A 27,251-nucleotide genomic window follows, 5' to 3' on the forward strand; every position below is an offset into this window, starting at 1 on the left:
GCAAACAAATAGATCTTAAATTATGCGATACCTACATGTATATGTTTTTCTTCATATAGTACTCATGTACATCAAAGTATACGAAAGTATATTAAATTCAATTTCCTGACTTCGCTCACTGGTTTCGCACTACGAGTTGGTTGTTATGCATGTGCACATGACAGGTCAACAAAAGAATACGGATCTTCTTCGTTTTGCAGCACGTCTAGGAATGGTTCCAGACGCTATATAGATTAGGACAACCTAACAAAGGTTCACATTTATTTTAAGATTTTTGATTTTCACGGAGACTCTCATTTCTGCCTGTTTTTATTGCGTTTGGAGCTGAGAACGATGATTATGCTGTGATTTACAACTGACGTTAACCTTTCTTGGGTATGCTATTTGGATAGGCTTGGTTATCAGCTGCCTAGGATATGTGTCCCTTAGTTGGATATGGAGTGGTTCAATTCTAGGGCACACCACAATTGCCACATTTTTATGAAAACTATAAAGGTAGGTATAGTAATATCTGTATCTAATAGCAGATTGTTAACTATTCTTTTGTAACAATTTTAATGTAAAAATGTATTGTTGAATGTAAAAATAATAAGTCAATTCTAATTTAAGAACACATTTATTAATAAACATTTTTATTAACTAGTTAGTGCTTAGGTACTTAAATATTAAAATCTGTAATTTCCTGTATTTACTAGTTATTGAAACATACTATGTATGTATATCTAAATGAAAATTGATTTTCTTATATTTAAATTATATATATTGTGCACCATGGAATAAATGCATTTATATATACATATTTAAGTTATAACTATATTTAATTTTACCAATAAAGCGAATAATTCAACATGTATTCTGTTCATGTTGTTTAGATAAAATGGCGTATTTTGCGTTTTTCAGCAGAGATTAAAAGTTGACGTCGAGGTTGACTGTTGCAACACTTTAGTTTTTACTGTGCTAAAAAAGTATGTTTCCAATTTTTGAAAAACATAATAGAAAAAGACGAATTTTATGCAACCAACCATACTATACAAACACGAACAATATAGTTGTATACAATGGTATTGGATTATTATCCTAAATTTTCTAAATATTATATATTCAATGGTATTTAAGAAATTCTTAATACCTACGAAAAGGTATTAAGGATTTCTCTTTACTCTTTGTTACTCCCTAATATCTAGTCTAGTAATAGAAGACAATTAGGGTAAGTGGAATTCCTTGTTTATTTATTTACAAGAAGATCAATCGGCACATTTTTTTCTCGCCATGCATTTTATCTCTTCGTATAATAATGTATACCTATGTAAGTACATGTTGTAGGTAGAATATATAGGTAAAGTTTTCTTAAGCGGCGTTGTGCACTTTTTGTTATGGGTAAAAAATGTTAAACTCGCGTCAGGACACTGTATTTGAAATGAAAACTGTCATATACAATTAACTACCTAGGCATGTACCTATGGAAATTTTCCGAAAGGAATCTCTTTCTATAACCGAAATAAGTAGATTTTCTATTTTACATGCTTTCACCTTGGAAACCTTCATTAACCCTAATTAAATTTTACATGTTTTTAGACATAGAAGCATTTTTACCCTTGTTGTAAGATATTATACAGGTAAAATTTATAAGCCAACTCGACTGGACGGACCATTATAACTGTTCATCTTCTTAATTTCTCCGTAAATTTCTTTCCTATGTCTAAATTTAAATTTAGTTTTTTTTTAAAGATAAATATTTAGTTAAAATAAAATAATTTTGTACGTATAAATACTTAAGTAGCAAAAGTTTATGAAATTTCATTATTTTCTTTTCTATTAATTTACTGATTGCCTTCATGTAAATTTTACACGAATTTCAAGTGAACACGTCAAGTAAATATGTAGTACAATCAATTAGTATTATATTCGTAACATTAAAAATTACATGAATTCTCGTTACATTTTTTAGTGCAAACATTTTCAAGCATACTAAACACTTATCTTATAACTAAAATGACTACAATTTTACAACCTAGGCGGGTAGAATATGACTCCGTAGAGAGCGGTGAGGAGCGGGGCGGTGAGCGGCGGCGGCGGCGCCGAGCAGTACGCGCGTGGCTGTTGGCCGCACGCCGCCACATCCTGAGCCAGCACGAACGCCATCCTCTTCAGCAGGTTGCTGGCAGAAGTAGAGCACGACCGCCCCGCGTGTGACACACACATTAGGAACGCGTCTCTAGCGCTGCAATAAAAATAACTGGTCAAATTAGTTTCGATAATCGGGAGAAATAATATAGAAAAAATAAAGAATAAGTGTATTTTATTATCGCAAAAGTGTCAAAAATCATCAAACATGTCTAACTGATCTCGGTGAAGTTAGTGCGTTAGTTGCAAAGCCATCCATTATTATTTTTTGTCGCGACAAAAGATTCTTTGTGTTTTCTTTTCCCGAAGAGCGATAATGATGGATCATCCGCATCACGTCTCATCTAATTGAATTACGAGTACTTTGGTGCCGCTAAAATAAATCACATTGTTTCGATTCATTCGGTTACAGACAATAGGCTTACCTCAACGAAGTGTGTCTGGAATGGTTTCAACAATATAGTGTTACCATTGTAAAACAATGATGTTTTTCATAGTAAACTAGCTTCGTATATATATTTTCTCTTTCCAGATATATAAGGACGTCGTTTTAAAATTTTTTGCAAAACTTCCGACTTAGAATATGCGTTTTGGACCTCGCAATTCAAAATTCAATGACACAGAACAAGTATTAGAGATTATTTGTCTACAAAGCTTCTAATCGGATAATGTAATCAGAATGATTGGGCACAGTTTCCGAAACCCATAATTGGAAAAGACAAAAATAATAACATATGTTATTTCTTATTGGATAGGAAATATAAGAGCCTCTTAAAAGAGGGACGTGAGCAAATAACATGGTAGAAAAAACTATGATTGTGCGAGGGTACAAACTTCAAAGGGAGTCTCGACTCCCATTGAGATTTGCTAGTTGTATTAAATTCCATTATGTTTTGTAGGAGAGTTAATAGAGCTGTTCAGATCAGAAATATAGATTCAGCATTGAATATGGCGAGATCTTACGTTATATGTTCATTTCATACATTAGATCAATACTTTGATAGTGCTAGCTCTGAGTGAATTTAGAGTGGCAATTGTAGGGTGTAATTTAAAAAAAAAGGTATATGCAATTTTACTTTATAAACAAAGAACTTTATTTACCTACCGAGAAACGGGATAAAAGGGAAATGAAATAAAATTACTAAGTGTATTTTCTTGTTTACTTTGTACGTACAATAAGTACGTATTTAAGGGAGTTAGCACCTATAATTTATTATATGAAAAAGGTTTACTTACCTTTTTCATTTTTTTATTATTTTGTATGTAAGCTTGGATATTGAACAGTAGACAAATACATCTATAGTCATGTTCCGAAAATATTCAAAACGTATAATATATTATATAACATTTTTGGACCTCAACATAGTACAGTGCGCAGGCGCACGCAGACGCAGTGAGGCCGAACAGGCGCCTCAAGTATTTGAAGTAGTTTTTGGAGGGTTTTTTTGAGGTAAGTTTAGTTAGAGGTTTTATCATTCTTGTTGCTTCGATTGCGTTAGAACCGAGTCTATTTAGAAACTTTGCTTAAATTAACATAAGTATGGAACCCCTATGAGGAACAGTTCTAAAATATTAGCTCATACTTATACCGGCACATCTCTGCGTTCCTGTTTAAGTAGCCGAGCTCACCGCGCCCTGTAGCATCCTGTCAAGCCGCCCTGTAGCTCGTTCACACAGAGCATCCAGTCGGAGGAAACGTGTGCTCAGTACTGAGGCTTTTTGAGGGACTCATCAAGAACATTAACATGACCAATACCAGCACATCTCTGCGTTCCTGTTGAAGTAGCCGAGCTGCTGCTGCGCGCGGTCGCTGATGTCCCTCACCGCGCCCTGCAGCTCGTCCACACACCGCGTCCAGTCAGGGGATACGCGCGCCCAGCACTGAGGCTCTTTAAGGAACTCTGAAAACAATAGACCTTCTGCATAGGCTTAAATAACATACTCCATAGGTAGTCTGAAAGTCGATTGAATTTTCTGCGTATTAACAAAAAAGTGGGCTTAGATTTTCTTCGCTTCATACCCAAGTTTGATTTACGCCCAGTATTTTCCCATTTTATTCCCAAACAGACATACATTTTTGCTTAGACTAGCTATGAAAGGAATAACAAATTCAAATTTCAAGACTGCCACTGCCGAGAAGTTCCTCAATCTGAATTGATTTTCCTTGCTGGGTGATCCTAAAATCCTCCAATGCTACGGTTCAGTCAAAGTTCAAAACTATGTTGTACGCCCTTTTAGGATTGATCGACCCTACCCGACCGTTTTGTCTTGCTTGGGTAGCTACTTGGGCTCGTCTGGGCTTTGCAAAGTCCATTCGATACTGACTTAAGGGATGACTAATTGCAATGGACTGGAGCTGTTAAATTAAACTTGTGGGAACAACTGTTGATGTAATTATACTTGTGTTAATTAGCGAATATAGTAATCCCTAGGTATGATTTCCATCTTGGTCTAGTCTAGCCACAATTATACGAAACTCTAAATTGAAAGTGTTATTATTATGCTAAAGGGCAAATAATCAAACTTTATAATCACAGGCGTAACGTGTGACGGATTGTAAAGTTTTATTAATTAGGGATTTGAATTATCCCAAAATGTAATCACAATCAAAATTTATACCCATGGTCTTCCATATTTAATTATCAAATTGTGTTTAGAACTACCATACTCTAAACCGCAGATGATGTGTGAATATTATGGTTGTTTTGGTAGGTATTCAAATCGTATTCTATCCGAAGTCTTTTCAAAAACGTAATCCGGGTCAACCATGTAATCTTATGCGGGGATGTTTCCAATTTATATTCGATAAAATATAATAAATTGTATTTCACGTTTATTTTCTTCAAATGTGTTATGTAAGTATATAGCTTTGAAAAATGAAAAAAATAAACACATGTTACACCACGAAGTGTGGCTAGATCTAGTTGGTAACACCTAGTTATTACCAATTAAGACCGGCAAAAAGTAGGCTACATCTAAGTGTTATGTTTGCCTACTTATTTTAGGCTAAACCTAGGTTCAGCCGTTATCATCGCGACTAGACCTAGGTGTCAGACAATTACACCTGGGTATAGCCTGCTCATTTTCGCCTAGACCTAGGTTTAGCCGTTATTATACCTATTCGACCTAGGTGCATCCGGTCTAGCTGATTGAGCCCAACTAAACCTAGGTATAGCCGCACTTCAGGGTTTAGCTGTATCATATATAACAAGTATAGCAACTTCAGATTATGGTAATCTGATGGAATACAATCAAAAGATTTTCTTTTTTTACTATAAAACATGCAGTTTTAAAGTAAATATGAATTGAAATTACATATGAACTACAGAAATAACCAATTATTACTAACTCATTCAATAAACTTAGTAAATTGGTTTGTTTACTTTGGGTATGTGTAAAGCCAAAGCTATTGGTTATAACTATGTGCAATAGAAACGAATGCCTGCGCGCTACATACTTGCACTTAATTTGGAATAATAAAGCATATGGAAGTGTCTTTCCAGATAAATCATCGGAGGTATTGAATAAATTCTAGCCATATCTCTAACATAAGTAAAATAAATTGTACTAATTCCCAACATAAAAAAGTATACTAAAGTTTAGTTTTAATGTATAAATATATATTTTTAATAAACCTGATTATTACATAACAAAAATGTTCGTGTTAGCCCGTCGCATAACCCCATACTGCTGGAGGACCACACCCGTCTTTGGTCAGCGACTTCCATCGGACTTAGCCGGAAGCGTAGCTAGAAGATCTGAGCTGGGAGCGGTAGAGATTGGCAGAGCTCCGTGCAGAACAGAAGATTATGGCGTACTCTCGTTTCGGAGGCATAGATCCACTTTGGGGTCACTGAGCCAGCGTAGTAAGTATTAGATGAGAACAAGTATATTCAAGTTTACCCAATAATGACATTGCAATTATTTTTTTTATTTATTTATGGAAAAACAACAGCTATACAATAACAACACAAATCTGTTAACATTAATCTTTCTCCTTTATCTCTGCATGTTCTTAGTTGTGTTCGAGATTGTGATGACGCGAAGCCCGGGGTCAGCGTAAAAAATACCTTAAAATTTTGGAGATACGGCTTTTACAATCGGCCGCCTGCATGACATCAACCTTCCTTGGGAATGCTATTGTTACCTATCAACTGCCTAGGCAGTGTCCCTTAGTTGCCTCGTACAACACCCACAGGAAGATTTGAAGTGTACCTATTCTAGGGCGGAACCACACGCCATAGGGCCCCATAAAATTGCTACCACTCTATTGTGTTGTTATTTCAATTTCTACGGACACACGTGTGGCTGGCGGTCGATGCAGTATGCAGTGACATACCAGACGCATTCAAATGGCATTGGCGGTACTTCCGTAAGGAAGGGTATTATGACTGGCCTGATTCCGTTTCTAAATGATTTCTATTTGCGATTTATAGGAACTTCCACGATCACATTATGGGAATTGGTTGATTTTAGCTGTCCGATAATGTATTTGCAGTGGATCTACCTCCTAAAATTGCCATCAGCGCAATGTTGGGTCTTAGACCATAAAGTAGAGTTACATACCTCTTCTAAGTGCAGTCTCATTAGTGCATAGGAACCGCATCAGCGCCCGAGCGCCCCCTATCTGCTGTTGCACCAATTTTTGTCCGTCCGTGGGGAGACACCGCTTGATCCACGCGTCCATGCATACCATCCCTGTCTGGTAGGCACTGTACAGAACAATATATATATATATATATAAAAGGTTTTGTTTATCCGTCTGATGTGCACGTAAGTACTACTTGTAAAGCATGTAGGTAATGGGGAATTTATGTTTTGTATGAATACGAATAATAAGGACAAAATACATTATTGCCTAAAATTGGCTTTATTATTCGATAATGTAATTGGCAATGTATATTTACCATGTATAGAGGATTTTATACTATATACGGTTTAAACATCAGCCAAATCACAATATCGGAATAAGGACAACAATAAAAATAATGTTAAAACAGTCTACTTACTTCATAAATATTAGAGTTTCAGTAAACCTTCAGTCAATTTGTACGAAAGAGCAAACACTTACTATTTTTGCTTCACATTATTACAAAATTTAGCAGATGTTTTGAAAGTCATCCTGTATTATTTTGTACTTTATACCAGAAAGCTTTGAAATGTTTCGACAATATTTGGGAAGGGGGATTTCAGAACTTGAAATATTACAACAAGGAAGGGGAGGAAAAGTAATAAGGCGCCGGCTGAAATTCAATGGCTGAGTCTTTTACACTGAATGTAATGCATTATAAAACACTTTTAGTATGCCGTTTACAATACCTTTATCACTTTTTTGTATACCGAATTTTTTTTAAATAGTAGCTATAACGTTACAAATATATCAATATCAATGGATAATTGAGAGAAACTCCTTCTTTGGCTTAATCAGATCAACTCATGGCTAGTTAAATATACCGTAATGAAAGCCAGGCGCTCCCACGTACAAATTAATGTATTGTACATTTTTTCTTCGAATTTGAATGAAATATTATTTTTATGTAGGGAAGGATATTTTTTCTGAATTATTTTCTGTTGTGTAAGTAAATTCATAAATTTGTTTTAAAAGCATCAAGAAATGAATAGATCAATAAAAAATTAATATCACATTTTTTACTGATCCATTCATTTCTTGGAAAATAAAAGTCTCGGAGACTTATAAATACATTTATTGAAAAACTATCTCTTACACGGAGCTCCACCCGTGTAACAAGCCTTTTGGCACTCTTCAGTTTTTCACTGCCACTACATCAAAATACGTAAAAAGTTTCTTTCTTTAGCAGCGATTGAAGATAAATATTATAAAAAAAATATCTTTGCTTTGGTGTGCTATGAAATCCCTTATCGCCAATTTATTTTCAGTAGCGACATTAGGGGCACTAAAAGAAATTAGTTGCCATTTTTTTCTTAGCTTATTCTTTATGTTGTCCCTTGTTGCTATTTCATTTAACTTTATTTTGAAAATTAACTAGTAAATATGATTTTTTGAACATAGCAAAATTTTCCTTCCAGCTCCTAGGACACTACGCAACTAGTTTTCCAGATCATATTTTTCGAAAACCTTGAAATTGATAGGGGTATTTGATTAAATCTTATGTCTATTGCATCGAGGTCACTTAGAGTATCGATTCTATAGCTTCGATTTCAACACCATCAACGCATCAGTGTTGATGGTGTTGAAATCGAAGCTATACCTTTAATTGCATACTAATATCGAGGTATTTTCTGCTCGCAACATTGATTTGGATAGCAACTGATCGTGAGCTACTAATCGGTGCTCTTTGGGGAATACCTTGAAAATGCTTTAGTGTTTTCCACATCGTCAGCACATAAAATTAAGCTCTATCTGCGCAGTATTTCAGCGTTCTTCCTTAAGATACTGTGAAGTGCAAATAGCGACGTAGAAATTGGTTTAAAAATAAAACTGAAGAGTACCAATTTGGCATTGAAATCCAACTATCGTTTTAGTTCCGACGACGACCCCTCTATTATAATTATCGTCTTGAATTTTTAAGTGTAGCCAACCGCACCTCAAATTACCCTAAATAGAACTCTATGCAACGGCGGTAAATTTCCAATGTTTTTGGAAAGAAAAGCTAATTTTTAATTACTTGTATTAAAAATAGGTATGAGTTATTTTTTACAACCTATTATTGAAAAAAAGGTAACTGTACAGTATGTTTTACAACAGCCAGTATATGTCGTCACTACGATAACGTATGTCAAAACTCTTATTTTCTTCTCACAAAAATAAAATTGTTCCCGAGAAGCTGTCACTAAAAGTGGATAATATAATTTCAATTTAAAGAAATCAATTAATTTCGCCTGTCAAGTTCTTACTCGCTGAAATGCCTGAAAAGATTATGAATATAGGCGACCGTCTGAAAAATTCAGTTTTGTTTGATTTATTCAGTGGCTTTGTGATTCAAAAGAACTTCACAAGAATTCAAGAGAGCTGTAATATTTTATTCGTGTCTTTATTGACTGGAATAATTACAATGAATTCAGTTAACCCCTGACGCAAATAAAGTGTGTGTATCAGTGTTTGTGTGGTAGCTCTTAAAAGTACTTATACAATAATTTTGTTTGAAGTTTTATGGCATAACAATGATTCAATTTAAATTCTAATTATTTAATATCAAATATAGATGTAACGTTTTTGAATTGAATAATAGTGTTTGTGATGTAAGTGATAAACATCATATGTTCGTGCAGTAAATCGTTGAGGAGTACCAACGTCTAGATTTGTTAGAAAGTTGACGTGAGAAAAGAGAATTGTCGTTAGAAACTGGAAAATATTTATTCGGTAAGGGTTAATAAGTACTAAACGATCTTTAGCACCGATTAGAACCGTTAGCACCGTTTTTTGAAATAAACATCTCATCTACATGCTCAGCCGATAGTACTGAACAACTCTTCATATGAAAGCAACCTAGAATCGTGACAAAAATCAGCTCCATACATTTTCCACTACTTAGATTTTGTCGCGATTTCGGACTCACTCCCATACTAAAAAATGTTCAGAATCGTGGACTGAGCGTGTAGACAAAATATTGCTAATGTATAAAAAAAGTCACCCTGTATAGTATTTCTCAAAAGGCAAACAAAAACAATTCGCGTTACTATGATGCAGTGTAATTTGAAGAATAGCATCGTACTTCTATTATCCTATTATTGACAGATAATAGAGTGACGAAGTACTGAGAGATTTGGATCATCCAAAGAACCGACTGGTAAGACACTTCGTACTTAAGATGATCCAAATCTCTCAGTACTCTCTCAGTACAGTGCTCCACTGAGCAGAATATATAGAAAAGATGGGAATTCAACGTTTAAATAAGATTTTAATACTCTAAGACTAATTATTATAATTATTTTTGAAGGCATGTGATACATAAACTTATCAAATGCACGCCTAATATAAATTCGGTACGATTTCATGGTAACAAATCTAAATGAGAACATAAAGAAAATGCCCGAGACCTTTGCTCTTTCATTATAGCTGGAATATTGTAAAGGGTATCCATACTTTGGCCGTTGTAATTGTTGCGGGAGACGCTGAAATTGTTCATAAGTATTATTTATTTCATTCCTAATTTCTTCCGTTCAAAAATACGCAACTGGTAATAAATATATTTTGAAATGAGAGAATAGCTAGTTGCATTTTATTTTGTTTCGCGGACTGACGGCTTTATTTGAAATCAGATTGTTGAATACAGAATGATGAAACTAGAACAACTTATTTGAAATAATTGTAGTTATATTTTTATTTTTCATCAAATATTAGATATTAAGATTCTTTTTTCTTTTTTGTCTCCATTGGACCCGCGATACAAGCTTGCTATTTTTTTCTTATGTTTTCGATCGATTATTTTTGACAATCCCACATTTTTTATATAAACTCGATATAGTAAATTAAATGTAATCTCAAATATACGTTATATTTTCTACTATAATACTTATCTATTTAAAATTGAGGATACTCAGTCTAGAACAGAGCCTAATAGTATGACTCCACCTCACCAACTCACATATGGCGAGCATTTTTTTTATTTAGATACTTACGAGCAATGCAAGTCTAATTCTTCTTTGGTCCGGGGCAAGCCTACTGGAGTCTTCGGGATCAGGTCGACGCAAACCTTCAGTTCTCCAGCATCACAATTTTCACCGTCACTGACTTGTGCGCCCCCTCCGCCTGTGCCAAATATTAATTATTACAATGCACTGTTTTTATAAACAACAGAAAGAACTCACTGTTACTTGAATACTAGAATACGATGATGTAGTAGGAAGTTGATGCATAGGCAGTCAATTGCACATTAAGCTATACCCAAATTCAATGGCAATTCGTCAATATTACCACCCCGCATAGAAGTCAATTCAGGATAACTTGATGTTCGGTGGACTACCACCTACTAGCAACTGTTTCTTTTTGTTATATATATGCAGATTTTATTTATAACATTTATTCCTAAAATACTATAAAAGTTTGAATGAAAATCATGTTGAAAAGACGACCATAGACCGGTAATGGTCCCTGGAAATTTATTTAGAATAGGTAAACAAACATATTAATCACAAAAAATATTATGCTGCCAAAGTAACTATTCTACGCTGACTAAGTCGCGGGTACACTTACGCACCTGCTCTCATTGCCGGGCAATCCATATTCAAAAAATAAGCAGTATAATAACAACATTGAGGATTTATTGTATTAGAGGCTCAAAAAGTTTTTGTATACGTTTGAATACAATAACCGAAAGAAGGCAGAAAATTATGAAAATAAATTATAATTTTCATTTGGGTTCAGGAGAAAGAACAATAGGATTATAGGCATCCAGATTGAAGCATTGTAAGAAGCCAAATTATGGCTTGTAATTACATTTTGGTAATTAAAATCAATATACATATAATAAAACAGTAGAAAAAAAATCCTGTAAATTGAATATATTTACATAAAAACAAAATTAGGCGATAGAGTCATATCAATAGAGTAGGAATTTGATAAAAGAAATCTGTTTGTCCGTACGTCTGTATGTCTGTTTGTACAAGCTAATCTTCGGAACTACTGGACGGATTCAAATGAAACTTTTTTTGTTATATAGCTATTAAGCCTGGCCAACATATAGGGTATAAATGATTTTAAAAACTGGAACACCTGATGGAGAACTATGATGGTCCAGCTAAACTATAGGAAATAAAGAAATGACGCCTTAACAAAAGTTGATCAGCCTGATGAGTATTTTCTGTCGAAGTATAAAAATCGAAAATCTGGAGCACCTGAAGTAGAGTCATAATGACCCAGCCCAAACTATAGGAAATATACAAATGACCCGTTAACAAACGTTTTTCAGTCTGATTAGCATTTTCTGTATACGCTTTGTATAAAGGTATTACGCTTTGTCTATACAGTTAAATTTCCCTAATTTTGACTCCTTACAAAAAATTGATAGGCCACGCGAACGAAGTCGCGGGCATCAGTTAGTATTACATAAGCCTGTCATTTTATAACTATATAGGAATGTTTTGTTTTTGACTATTGTAGGTCTATGACACTGAATATTGAAATTAAAAGCTTCTTAAGAGTACATAAGTCGGAGGCCACATTAAACCTCACCTCTTTCGTATTTATATCTGAAGTATCAAGTATTTGGATTCATCTTAAACAGTTAATAAAAAAATAACACTGAAAATAACAAAATACCGTTGCGTGGTTTTAAAGAAGAATGCTTAGAAACAGATAAACGCGGAGGGTTTGTTTTATACTATGTACTTTAGTACTTAGTCATGATGTTCAGTCAAATTTTATGACACGAATTCTAGTTTTTATTGGCTATGTATTTGGTAGGTAATGATTTTGTGTTCTGAATTTTGGAATAGTACAGATATAATCTTAGCAAAGTTAGTAATAATTTTGACGAATGACAAATTAAATTTTATTATCATTTTCAGTTATTTGTTTGGGTAGTTTATTGGGCCGTATCCACTGAATTGTAATGGTCATCGATGGATATTGATAGAGGAATTATCATTTTGAAATGATATAGTTCAATCATGAATTAAATATTAGCTTTAGTAACGAAATTGTTATCTAAAATATTTTGTGAAACTTCATTAACATGACGTATTAAATTTTTATTAAATAAAAAGTATACCTGATATATTTTTTATTATTTTTATTTATACAATGCATCGCAAATATAGAAATTGTTAAATTAAGATCGGATTTATTCGGATTTAAATAATAAGTATAGTAATACTATATTTCTTTGTATTCTTAAATAACAAATATATTTAAATACATGTTTTATTCAAAATGGAAAATAATCCAAAGAAATGTCCTGCTACTTAAAAACTAAGTATTTTTGTCTATTATTTCGCAAAATTTAATATAACGAAGCCTTTCGAAGCCTTCTTGGATGGAGTGCCCAATAAAATTTATTTTACTTCTTTCAGCAGAAAATCCGAAATGTTTCGAATCCGAACGCTAAATCGATCGCCTTAAATACCAACATAAAATAAATAAAATTATATCGCATCCATATCAAACTCAAACTGTTTGTTGACTTATCTCAGTCATTAGGGGAGTTATTTTGGCAATTTTCCTTTAAATAGCTTCGAGAAGCGATGATGACTCTCTTTATTATGTAGTAAGGCCCTCGAGTTTATCTAACGCGACATAAAGTAAGGGTCGTTATATTTATTTATGTCAATATTTCCAACCTCAACAATGGAGAAAATTACAGGTTATATTTTTAAAGGAATTTTCCATTTACGTAACGGATTTTGTAGTCAAAGTGGCACCGCATTTGAAATTCAAATGGAGAAGCCAATTGAAGTAATAGTTAGTGCAAATATCATCAGGTAGAGCTGGGCTGGAAGAGTAAATAATTAATTGCCTGATGCTGTATCTTTTTAAAGATTTTTAAAATAGATTTCCTAGGTAGTAGATATTTTCTATGGATCGTGTACCTATTTATATTTTCCATATGTTTTTATACAAAATATATTCCGTGGTCCTTTCTTTAATTTTATTGAAATAATTATACTTAATTGAAATTCTGGTTCGCAAGTCTTAAAGCTTAGCATGCTAAGCTGCGACTTGCGAACCAGAATTTCAACATATTTCAAGAGTTTTTGGGTTAATTTCAAGAGTCTTCGTTAGTACCAGTAATTTTGTTGTTGAATATACCTAAGCAGATGTTAATATGGCTTACAGTAAGAACTTGGCTAGTGTAAAAACAAATGGAAAAAGTTTGAGCCGATATTAAAAAAGTTTGTGGCAGTTTGGTGGGTGCTAAAGAAAGAGTGCCCAACATATGTGGTTTACTAATAAATGTAATGTATATTATTTATTATGTTTATGAATTTCACATGTGAGTATGTTGTATATAATAGAAGAAGTAGAAACGAGGATTCTGGGTTTTGACGTTGCACAGCTTGTAAAGAACCGGGAATTCGCTCAGCTGAAAGAGATTATAGTTAACATAGTTTATTAAGTGGTTATAATTTGTAATTAATTAAATGTTTTCAACAAATGACGAATGGGAACCGCCACTTTCGAAAGTAACAAGTCATAAACGCGCAATTCGGTGAACCTGAAATAAACAAAATTTGTGTGACTAATATCGCAAAAATAACAGTCTTTGGGTGACGACAGTGACAGTCCCCTCAATAAAACCACCGAGTAAACAATTCATAACGAAGCAGGACACTGCCCTGTTATTCCTTGGTATAAATTAAAGATCATAACAGATAGGTACGTTGCGTAGCTATGAAGTTGAAAATATATTATGATGAATAATCCTAAATTGTTTGCAAAATTAACTTACCTTTTTAGAGAAAACGGCACGGTGAAGATTATAACATGCATTTGAATTTGATTGGCTACATAATTAACCTACTTTCATAAGTAGGTTAATTATGTAGCCAATCAAAATGCCTTTAAAATAATTGGAAAAAATTAAGGGATGCAGATATTTTTTCGGTAGTGGCTCATATCATTCTCATTAGAAATAATATAGCTATAATGATATATTTTCATATTCTGGCTATTATATAATACCTACTAGAGTAATTTCTATTTTTATTTACACAATTATAGCCAAGCTTAATACGGCTATTTGTTATCTTTTTAAGGAAAACATTAAGAATGAAATAAATAATCCGAGAGATCTACCCATCAAAATTCTCCAAAGAAATTATCTCAAACAGAAAAGCAGGGTGAAAGCAAAGTTGATGCGTTATACCTACTTTCTGAAATTTGTAATAAATTTTGGTATTGTAGATCGATATTAGGATAGTGGTAAAAGCTGTATAAATTAATAATGTAGGTTGCTTAATGGAAAGTAAACATCGCCGAACATGGTCACTAGTGACCCGATAAGAGTTATTGATTCGTTGCGTTTTATTGAACATAGGGGCTATGTCAAACATATTCGAAAATACTGCTGCACTAAGATTTGAGATCCAGGTTAATTTTCAAAGTCGGTTGAAAATAGAGGCACAAAAAATCAACTGAACAGAATTTCCACTTCACGATTCAATACTTTATTCCGTTGTTGTTTGACGTGGAAAATAATAAAAGTTAAAATCGGTCGCAAAGTACGATTTCTAATAAACCGCAGAAAGAAATAATAAAGAAACGACCTGTACTTTAACGGTTGCTGAAATCGTATCGTAATCGTGACGTAATATCGCCGAAAAGGGTTGAAAGGCGCCCTTTATTGGTATCGTATAAAACTGTATCATTCATAAAAATATAGCCACTCGAAATTTCTGCTCTAAACATCATACTTATCATCTGGCCACAAATAGTGAGAAGTGCCTACTTTAAAATATACGATAATTATTAAAATTATAAGTTCGGTCATGAGTAGTTATGAGTAGTTAAGTAAAGTCTGTTAAATCGTCAAACACAGAGTAATTGTTACAATGATTCATTTCCTAATACAATCAATCTCTTCCATTATTGTACCAAAATGTTTTCATTTCCAAAATCCATTCACTGTCTCGTGGAAAGGATTACTTAAATAACGGCGTATTCATTATCACATAAAATATTATAACGAAGTACACAAATTGTGTAGCTAAATAAAGTCCCGGAAATCGAATACCTACATTTAAATTTCAAATTAAACTTATGTTTTAATAGTTCCCATGAGATGTGGTCTCATTACATTTGAGATAATTAATGAGCTGTACAAAGTTTGCAGTTTACTAAATACTATGGCGTTTTAAACTTCAGACTAATTACTATGAATATGCGCAGCATAGTATAATACAATACTTAAAAAAGTAATAACTATTATAAAACAAAAATAATAAAATTGTTGTTATATATTGTATTAAAATATCTGCGAATAGTTTTATGGGGAATGAAAATCGTTGAAATGAATTGCGATGAATTGATGGGAACCCATACAATGCTTTATAAAACACATTAGGGTATTTTAGCGGGAACCGATTTGGATTATTAGAACACTAATGCATTTCACATATAATTTAGGTAATAAACGGCATAGATAATTAATACATATGAAATAATAATTAATACATAGCACGATCAGTTTTTCTGAGAAATTAAGGATTTGAAACATTTCTTAAACAGCTGTGAAGGTAGGTATAGTAATAATTTTTTTTTCGTACAATAAACAGAGAGAATTTTACTTCCTAAAGAAAACATAAACATGGGTAATTAACAAATCTTAAACTTTTCTTGTTACATAAATAATATGTAAATTGCGGGTAGTATTATGAAATGAACTCTAAGCAAGAAAATAAATTTAATTGATAATAAATATATAAAAAAACATTACTCAAGAATGTATTCGTATAAATATGTAGATATATTTTTTTTATTGGAATAATAACGTATACTATTTATTTAAATATTTATTAAAACTCTATTACTTTCACACCCGTATTCTATAGTGACTTCGTACAAATAAATTTAGATAACACAGATAATAATAGTCTATGTACAGCCAGGTCGGTATTATGATACAGATAACCTCAGTATATGTATAAATTACTTCGTACAAGCGCTTTGGAAGTTTCCAGAAAAGCATTTGAATTCAAAAGATATCCGGCTCTGCATGTTAATTTGCTGTAATACTTGAAATAACCTATTGTTGTAAGTAGCTCGGTATTTGGCGGTAGCTGGGACATCATAAATTAGAATTATAATGTTCTAAATGTTAATGTTCTAAAAAAATATACTAGCTGCATATGTATTCAGAATCTAAATGTCTTCTTTCTGGTTTATGACTTAACACTAAGTGGGATAGATCTGATTGTCAGATAATCCAAGTTTGTGTTAGATTACTATTCCGGTATACCGACTTATCTATTCCGGTATACCCCTGTCAATCTTACGATGGGATATAAAAGCTGATAAAAATTGTTTTAAGATTTTTTATAAAGATGAAGAATGTTCCATGATGTTCTTTTTTAATGCGTGACTCTTGAAAATAATTCAGAAAAATATGCTTCTAAAAATAAAATTCTTAATATTAATGTGAAAAGTAGTTTTATTCAAAACACTATCCAGAAGCAATAAAAATAGCTTGAAAAGAAACATAAAAAACACTGAAATTTCAATTTTTATTACATTGAAGTAAGCATTACGTAAAAATTTACGAGATGGATTAAATTAGACGCGTTTAACCTAGTTAAGCTGAACTCTGTTGATAAAACTTCCAAGTCAAATATACCGGTTTTTGACAGGCGCAACTAATTTTATAACGTTTCCTTCATCAGGTTTGAAGTACCTGTGGTAGTATCTCATTTATTTACTTTATCACAGAAATATACGCAGCGAAAATGGTGGTGAAGTTAGGTAAACACAGTAATTTCCCATAGTCAAATAATATTACTGCTCTTGATAAAATGGGAATTTTATCAAGAGCAGTAATATTATTTTATAATTCCACGACTACTATTAACTAATGGATACTGCTAAGTGTAAGGTAATCAAAATAACAATATCAAAACAACCCATACGAGGCCTAAAGTTTAACGATCCGTTGAAAAAGTTTCGAGTATACGCCCGCCCTTTACGTACGTTCACTTCATCATGGTGACATAATACTCGACAGTAGTACTTACTTTTATCATCAAGCATTACTTAGTTATATGAGGGATATTGTTGAAGTGAATATGAGTATAAGTCATCAATAGAAACTATAACCGAACAAAAACTACTTGCAATAATTGGTAGGTTTCTACTTGCTTTGGAGTAAAATACGTCAACGTAACACGGTAAATACGAGACGAAAAAGATTTTTTTTGTATGTGTATAATTATTTGACATGTGTTGGAATTGTAACACTTTATAGAATCTATAATTATATCTTATATATATAATTATAATTATATCTTATTATAAGTTTGCAGTGATTTGGAGTAAGATGTATTTTGATCCATGATATTATTTCTTAGCACACATAACTTTTAATACCAAAGTTTATGATGTGAAAAGGGCTTAATTTAACACTAAAAGTTTAGTTCATTATAAACTCCATAATAAGGTTAACTGTAAGACTGTAAGTCTTACAGTTTGATCAAGAACAAATTAAATTAATCAATTTACTTTCCGCGCTTTTCTCCAAATCCTACCCTGAGAGAAGCTATTCTTCTTTACTCAGGAAACTTCTGGATAAAGTTCGATAAGCCAGGTCGAGTTTTAATCCGCATTCATACTTAAAATCACAATAAGAGTAAGTAAGTATTGTAAGTAAATATTTGATAGCATACAAGATATATAATGTTATGGTAGAGTACCAAAAAGGAGACTGACATGAATAAATAGTCGTAAAAAAAAAATTGTTGCCCCATCATCCGCACATGGAGATTCTGCCTGGATCAGTCGCTTCACATCCTCACATATTAGGTTTTGTCCTGTTTTCACGTCAAACGCAGCAAAGGATTGGTGTGAAATTTGATGAAAAGTGATGAGAAGTTGAGTTGACCTGGAGTGATGCCTACATGCCTGGCTACACGCGGGCAACAGCTAGAAGTTTTCTGTTTCTACATTTTTTGATTCCTATACGGCTAAGTAATACATGTCACACGTAAACATACACAAATGAGTAACAAGGCAGACGTTTGGGTTAAGTTTATTACGTTTAGCGAAGTTTAGGAAAAACGTGACGCGTCAACGTTTCGCATATGACTTGCGAGAGTAGGGTTACTGTCCTAAATGTTATAATAATATTTTCATAGTCATATACATAATACATATATGTTCAGGGCAAGATTTTATTATAGCACTTTATCTCACCAAACCAATCCTAACTAATATTATAAATGCGAAAGTAAGTTTGTTTGTTACCTCTTCACGATCTATATACTCAACCAATCTTCTTGAAATTTAGTAGTTTGAAGTATGGAGAAGGACATAAAGTACCTTTTATTCCGGAAAAATAACTATTCCGCGCTCACTTTATGTTTTCATAATATATTCATATTCATTTATTTGCCAACTTCATAATAATATTATTTTTTCTTGATCGCTCTGTACCTGTTTTATGTATCGAAATAACGATATATATAACTACCTAAAAATATATCTGAAATTATTAAATATTAGGAATATTTGCATTTATCTTATTAGGATTATCCTCTAATGATAGCAGTAACTTTGATATTTAAATATACTAGCTTATGCCCGTAGTTTTATTCGCTTAGTGATGAAATTTTTAAAAATCCTTTCTTAGGAGATATTCATAGTCATATTCTACTTTTCCACCTTTCATGTAGTTTTCGAGATTTCGTAATGAGTGAGATTATATTTTTATGGGACTTAATATAAGTATAACAAATATCATCTTAAATATATCGATATTTCCTCTCAATGCTTGGAATAAACAATATGAGAATAAGCATAATTTATTATGAAAAACTTTATACGGACAAAGACGTTGTTTGGACCTTACGTATCATGAACAAATCACAATGGACTCTACCTATGTTGGTTTATGCGATAAAAAATAAAACATTGTATCACATAAAGTTTCATCAATGCGTAACACATTTTACAGAGAAATACATATCTCACTGTTACCTGCTCCTTGTTTGTGTTTGGCTGTTACACCTTGTTTGTTGTTTCCCAAACAAAGAAAACAAATTGAATGTAAACATAATATGTAAGTGTTTGTGCAGGAATGGTAGTAACCATAGTTACTAAAGTAGCATTTTTGCAATTTAACTTTTTAATTTAATACATAATATGGATAACATCTAGTTGCTATTGTTTGCGAATTTTGCGATGCTCAGAAAAACCTAATTTAGACGGAAGGGGAGAGTTGATTAAAATCTTCGACTTTCGATGAAACATCTAGAGCCAATAATGATATTAGTATTTTCTAATTTAAATCATGGAATTTGATCAAATTAATTATGTTTTAATTTTAAAAAATGTTTGTGAACGATTCATTAGATTATTACGGCATACCAATAAAAATGTGTTATGACAGAAATTGTGTTAATGTAAACACAATTCTTTACATATTTATTTATAACATATTTTTTAATAAATATGTAAACAACAAATAACATTGATCATTAAAATGAAAGTACCAACGTAATCGTAGATTTAAGTTTGAAGGAATTTGAACGCGTAGAGTGACCTTGTAAGTTTAATGTGTCGAAATGGGTCGCTTTAAGTTCTGTTTAAAAAAAAGCCGTAACGCAATTCAAAATCATACATCTGTCTAGGTATATCCATTTCTAGTTTCTAGGTAAAGTTTGTATGGCTTGAGTAAACGAATCGGCGTTCAAATACGAAGGAGTTGGACGCGAAACACATAACCATTGTGATTTGTAATGTATAATAGATAGTAAGAGATAGACAGTGAGTGGTACGACCCATAGCTGTCAACTGTACGTAACGTGCATTGGATTAAGGCTACTGTGGGGAGTTGTCAAGCTGTCATGCATATTGGATGTTCGAAATTGCACATAGTGGAATGTCGAATCAGAATACAGCATACAGCGCTGGCTATATAAAGTGAGTAAAGCGGTTAAAGGGAAAGGTTTTGTTATAGGTGAAGACAGTTTTGGCCACAATATGCTGGATACAAATTAAATACTAATTTGTATTATTAAATACTAGATGTTGCCCGGGGCTTTGAGATAAAATACAGCCTATAGCAATATGGATAATGTACCTTTCTAACAGTGAAAGAATTTTTGGAATCGGTTCAGTAGTTTCGGAGCTTACCCGCCTCAAACATACAAACTTTATATTAATAGTTTAGAAGTATAGACTAGGAAATAATCTAAGAATTTGGGATGAATCTCACTCAACTCACTCACTCTTAGACTAGAATTCCTAGATTCACTCGTATTCACTGGGAGAGTTGTCACATTGGACTTGACCGTTTTCTTTTGGACAAAACGCGTTCTTGAAAGCGAGTAATTTTTTAAGAGGTATCAAACAAATTATTTATTATTAACAAAGGATTTGGTTTAGAAATTAGCAATATTGTTAGATAAAAATATTGCTTATATCCAAATAGTTACTGTTAACACTGTGACATTGCTAAACCAACATTCAGCCGGCAATAATATTATTTACTATACAAAGTTACTAGGTAGTTATATTAGATAAACAGGAATCAATTTTACCTTAATCATAATATTGACAAGATACTCAACTCAGCTCTCTAGTAAAATATTGGCATTATTTAGTTTACCTAGGTATTTATATTTACGAGTAGGTACTCTTTATGAAAATTTGTGATTAACGGTGTGGGTTTCACATTTATTTACCTGTTGATTATAAAAATTCTACCTATAATTAGTGTGAAACTGTTTGTTAATCCAAATAAATTAAAAAAAAAAAGTATATCTGTTTTTATGATGTTGATTTCATTTTGTGGCCTGTGATTTAAGCATTAAACACAAATAAGTACTTATCTATCTACTTTTGAATTATATTAGGTACCTATATAGTATATTAGGTACCTCGATGGTATCTACAACCTTTCACCCGAAGCATTGTGCTTCGGGTGAAAGGTTGTAGATTCCATCGCAGGCAGATATTCACTGTCTCCTATTGAAGTATATTGTGATTTGTGTGTAGGGTATTTCTTTCTCTTGTAAGTTTCTACATTACTAGCTGAGCTAGATAGAAGCCCAATGTAGGATACATTTTATTAAAATATGCCCGTTATATTATATTTAAAGTGTTATACTGGTATTTCTAATCAAATGACTAGAAATATTGCTGTGCACATTTTATAATTATTTTGTAAATTAATTAGTGGTTCTCAATATTTACAATTTTCCTATTCATCTTGGGATAGTTATGCACAGTTATGCACAGTTATGGTTGGTTGTGTTGAACACACAATTAATTGATTTTATATTCAGGGAATCTAACAGCTGTTATTATGGTTGACTTTAAAGGCTATTGGGAATTTATGATTGCGTTGCTAATTTCAGTACGGGTTTGAATTGCAACTAGGTATCTTCAGAAAGCTCAATCTGTCTAATAAATAATAGAATAAGGTGTTCTCTATTAAGTGAAATTATATTTTTATGAGAATTAAGATTTCTTTATCTCGAATTAAATTCACAATTTATAAAATATTCGATCTGATATTATATACTAACATATTATATACTAACTACTGATTGAAAGTACTTCTCGTGTTAAGTTAAAATGCAGCTACTTCGATATCTATGTATTTAGTGCAACGGTTTGTGTGTGTTTGGAACGTTTGCGCGTGGTCAGCAACTTGGACTTAATGGGACAGTGATTAGTTTCCACTAGTTAGTGGCTCCTGTGAGCTCAACTATAATCCTCGGATCAGGCCAGGCTAGGCCAACCCGCACACGAGCACCTCCATCACATTTTTGTCATTTTATTTTAATATATGAATAGTGAAAACTATAAAAATAACACAATCGATATGTAACAGTAGATAAAATTTTATCGGATAGTATTGTAGTTTTTTGTGGTCACAATTTATGACAAGGATTTTGGCGGTCACCGATTTCTTTTGAATAATTTATTGTTATTATCTGATGTTATTAGAAAATCTGTGCCACAATTTGTGGCACAGATTTTGTAATAACATCTATAATCTAGTGTAGCATTATCTTCTATGGTATGTTTTTGTTTTCGCTATCAATTAAAAGAAATATATGAACATCTGAGCATAGCTCTAGTGTGCGTGTGATCCAGTCTTTAAGTCTACATATTCGTGACCAAGGAATAAATAAGCAATGTACAACATCTACACGAAAGCCATGTTTATTAATTGATTTCAGATTGCTATGAATGACATGAGTTTTTTTCATAACATAATCAAACGTAAGAAAGAGAGGAAATATCCTACGTAATATTCACAGAAATCGAGTTATTTCAAATAACAAATCGCTCAGTCGAAAGTTGTTACTGTTTCTGACAACATTGCTAAATTGCACAGAGTGAGTACAGACAACAAGAATATCAACCTACTCAAATTCACTCTTATTACAGCGGCATAAGAATTCATCCTTAGGTGACTTAATAATAATATGCGGTTGATTGTATATATGTAACACGAGAAGAAAATCGATCTCATGTACTTTCATATTGGAATTTTGTGCTAAATAAATGATTCTCAAATCTCTCTATCTTCGCATATTCCCGGTTGCGTTCGGGGCTGTTACGCCGCAAAGCCCGGAATCACCGTAAAAAGTAACCTAAAAATTTTGAAAAACTCGGCTATACTTATTTTTACAACCGGCCGCCTGCGTGACGTTAACCCTCGTAATCTCCTATATCTATTCCTTTAATAAATAAATCAGTTTGTTAAAAATGCAGACCTGGCAAAGGATAACAAATGTGTTCCTGGAAATAGTACTTAATTTAGTGCTTTTTTGGCATATAACCTTAATGTGAATTAGATAATGTTTTGCGTTACCAAAAATATAATAAATACGTATTTAAGGACACTACCTAATTCGTTAATCCTTTTAGATTTTAGCAAACTAAACAAGAAAATATCGGATCCGGATCGTTATGAGCCGCGCTAGATAAGTGATTTTTTTCAATTTTGAGATTGTCCCTTTTAATCCCGAAATCCCGATATTATAAATAAGTCCCATGATAGAACCCTTTGGACGTGACCAATCGCAAGCTTGAAGCGAAAGCGGAATAAAAAACATGAATGTCTTTGTTATTTGAAAATATTACCTTTACCCTTGTTATTCATAAAATAGTTAAAACATAATTTAAGCTGAAATATTTGTCTCTTTCTGTCAATGGCAAATATTATTATGTGCAATTGTGACAATACTTTGCTTAAAGTATGTTTTAACTTTTTTCCTAAATAAATCTGATACTTAATCATAAACAAATTAAAACATAGTGCGCAATTTTGAGAACGATATAGTATGTAAGTTAGTGTAGGAACAAAAAGTTACAAAATCGTTGAATTTATTTAGGAAAAAAGTTATAACATACTTTAAGCAAAGTATTGTCACAATCGCACATAAATTTTAACTTCATTACTTTTAAGAAATGAAATTTACACGAGCGAAACCGCGGCCAAAAACTAGTTTTCTATTTCTATAAATATAGTCTATATTTAAATTTCATGTCTTAAAAGTAATGAAGTTAAAATTTCAATCATTATTTTATTGCGTTTTCTTTAAGCCTGGTGAACATATATGATTCAATTGATGCAATTTTGAATAAAAGTATACAAGTAATTTCCATGAGGAAACGTAGAGTTTCGAAGACATGCATTGACTTCACGACGAAATTTGACGGTTAGGTAACTACGTGTGAAATTGCTGACAAAATTAATGTCATGAAACTATTTTCATACCGTTAGTATCGTAACACTTATTGCAAAAAATCCACAACCAATTTCGATAGCGACCATACAAAAATATATAGTTACAACAGAAAGATTTATCCTAACAGCAAGCGCTGGAGGGGCGCGACTAAATAGATTAATGTTATTTACATAATTTGATATAGGAATTAATTGCAGCAAATAGGTTTAGGTAATAAACTCAGTGATTCTCGTCTTTCAGTGGACAATTTTACGATAACGACCTTTCATGAAACCAATTTATAACTTGGTCCAACTTGGTTACGTCAAGCAATAACACCCTAACACCATAGCCATATTGTTTTATTGTACTACCAGCTCAAGTGAATGGAGAGATGCCTATGAAAGGGACGACATTTATTTTAAATTGCAATAGCTGGTGTATCAAAAGAGAGAATATTATAACTACATGAATAGTTTGACTTATTTGTTTGTTTGATAACAAGAATTCATATATTCTCGTAAAATATAGGTTACTTACCTTTCGTATTTGTTTATATATTTGTGATCTTTAAGGTTTCGGTAATGCTAATTTAAATTAAATGAAAAAACATTATGTGGATAACGTGTTTCTAGCGTTTTAATGTTATGTATATTTAATATATATTTCTAGGTATATATTAAATATAGGTACCTAACATTAAAACACAATTAACACAAGTGCTAAGTTTTTAATTATCCTGTCGAGACTATTTAAGCTGGTATAGCGTTGCAGATAGTAAGTTTAATTACCTATGTTCAGACAACATAAAGGCATGTTAAGAGCAACCCGTAATTATAAGAAGCCCAAAAGTCAGTTTAGTTTATTGCGCCCCAAAAGTTTATATTTATTCCTGACAAAGTAAGCCATTAAAAATAGACACAAAATCTTCGCTAATTTTCGATATATAAAAATATCTCTTAAATAAAATGCATTTAAGTAGACATTTTTATTTCTTTTAATTTAAATTTATGACTTTCTCGAGGTATTTGATAAACCGCTATCATCAGTTTTAGATTGTAAGTGTAATTCTTGAACATAAATTTTGATTGTTTTTATTAATTCACACATACGTGTAATATTTAATTTAAAATTTACATATACATTTGAAAATATGTATGTATGAATACCTAAGTAAATAAGATATAATGTTTTGTATAAGAGTAGACTGTATTTGATAGTGGTAATAAAATATTCAATTATTTCTTGAGTAACTTTCTGTAAAAAGCTCTGTAAAAGGATCATTCTTTATGGCATAAATTATTCACACGCTTCAACCTTTAACATTTAAGTAGTATAATAAGTTATGATTAAACAAATGTGTGATATAATTTTAAGAAAAATATTAATCTCTAAAGAATATGGAGATGAAGTGAAATGAAGTTTTTTTTGACTGAGATAAATGATAAAAACATAATCATTGCAGTTACATGATCAGTAAATATATGATTACTTACAATAAAAGTGTCAACTGATAATAATCATCGAAATAAAAAAAAAAAATACTTACTGGCAATAAGTAAAGCACTGAACATTAATAAAAACATTGTCTTTAATTCTCTTCCAATGTAACTAATCAACATTTACTACTAGCTCAGTTAAAGTGTCAACCGCACACTACATTAATTGATAAGTCAAAATTTATTTCTTCACTTGGATTATTTATTTTTCTAAAGTTATAAACAGAGTCAAAGTTTGCGTTTGATTTCAGCAGCTAAGACTGAAGCGTTCATACGGACCGAGATCCCGCGCCAAACTGAAGTGGATTGGGACTGGATCCTACAGGAATCCTTTCACGATATTAGCCAGTTAGCCTCTATTCTATTGGAGCGCAACCTGTACTTGAAGATAACTTCAATGAGAGGACTTGAAATTAATAGGGTAAAGCTGGAGTCGATTTAAGTTTTACAGTCTCAATTGTGCCTTTTTTATATATAATTTAGGATTTTATATATTGAACAATTAAGTATTTCTACTACTTTTCATTATAAATCGATGGCTTTAAATATAGAGTCAATTATATTTATACACGACTTTGACGAATTATATTAACGTGAATTTTAACAACATTCTACTTAAAGAGCCCTCTCATCAGATCTTTGCATATGAAAATGAAGGCTTCGGTTTGTGGGAAAGGTCCTTACCTTTCCTTTACCTTTAAAGGAAAGGTAAAAATTAAAAACATAATACGAGCTAAATTATTTACCTTTTTGTCCCAAGACTATAATTTCAAGATATAACTATTTTAGATGATATTTTTTAGTTTAGGTAGGAAATTGATATAATAATATTAAACCGTTGTACTTATTCGAGCTTTGCTATGCCTATGAAATTGCTTTATCACACTAGCTGGATCTGTTGGGCACATGGATGTAATTACGATCCTAATCAATTTACACCGCACACCGCCCTTGAGTCTATGTCTTTAAGTGTCATTGGATGCAATTTACGATAATTATCTTAAATATCTTAAAGAATGTGATATAATGTCAACATTCTAATTTCGATAAATGATTACTCCCATGATACTCTTGATGTTTATAAAATTGGAACTATAAAAAATTTAATTATAGAAATCATGTTTTATTATCTGCGTGCGTAGAAAATAGTAAAGAGTTCTTTCGAATAATAAAAATGAATATTTGGCAGATCACTATTGGGCAAGATAACACTATCATATGGTTATATTATGTGAGTAATAGCTCATTCATATTATTCCCAAAGAAGGTTGAAGTTTAATTAAAAAACTTAAAAAAGCATAATTAATTTATTAA

The 27,251-nt window shown here is 32.1% G+C and overlaps 1 protein-coding gene across 1 annotated transcript; it reads right to left on the minus strand.

Moving 5' to 3' along the window:
* Positions 1–650: 650 nt before the first annotated feature.
* LOC128672107 (uncharacterized) lies at positions 651–26,222 on the minus strand. The gene is made up of 5 exons (XM_053749014.1): positions 25,988–26,222; positions 10,726–10,855; positions 6,691–6,836; positions 3,881–4,025; positions 651–2,221 (listed from the first exon to the last, which is right to left on the minus strand). The coding sequence occupies exons 1-5, from the start codon at positions 26,058–26,060 to the stop codon at positions 2,005–2,007; spliced, it is 711 nt and encodes a 236-aa protein (XP_053604989.1). The 5' UTR covers positions 26,061–26,222; the 3' UTR covers positions 651–2,004.
* Between the last annotated feature and the right edge of the window lie 1,029 nt (positions 26,223–27,251).

The sequence above is a fragment of the Plodia interpunctella genome, chromosome 8 (genome assembly GCF_027563975.2).
Source record: "Plodia interpunctella isolate USDA-ARS_2022_Savannah chromosome 8, ilPloInte3.2, whole genome shotgun sequence".
Lineage (NCBI taxonomy): Eukaryota > Metazoa > Arthropoda > Insecta > Lepidoptera > Pyralidae > Plodia > Plodia interpunctella.

What these genes read in the sequence shown, in the direction of transcription:
- LOC128672107 (XM_053749014.1), bottom strand. Translation starts at nt 26,060, where the DNA reads ATGTTGATTAGTTACATTGGAAGAGAATTAAAGACAATGTTTTTATTA. An exon ending in GAATTAGACTTGCATTGCTC is followed by an intron (nt 6,837 to 10,725) that starts GTAAGTATCTAA and finishes TGTTCTGTACAG; the next exon opens with TGCCTACCAGACAGGGATGG. An exon ending in TGAGACTGCACTTAGAAGAG is followed by an intron (nt 4,026 to 6,690) that starts GTATGTAACTCT and finishes TATTGTTTTCAG; the next exon opens with AGTTCCTTAAAGAGCCTCAG.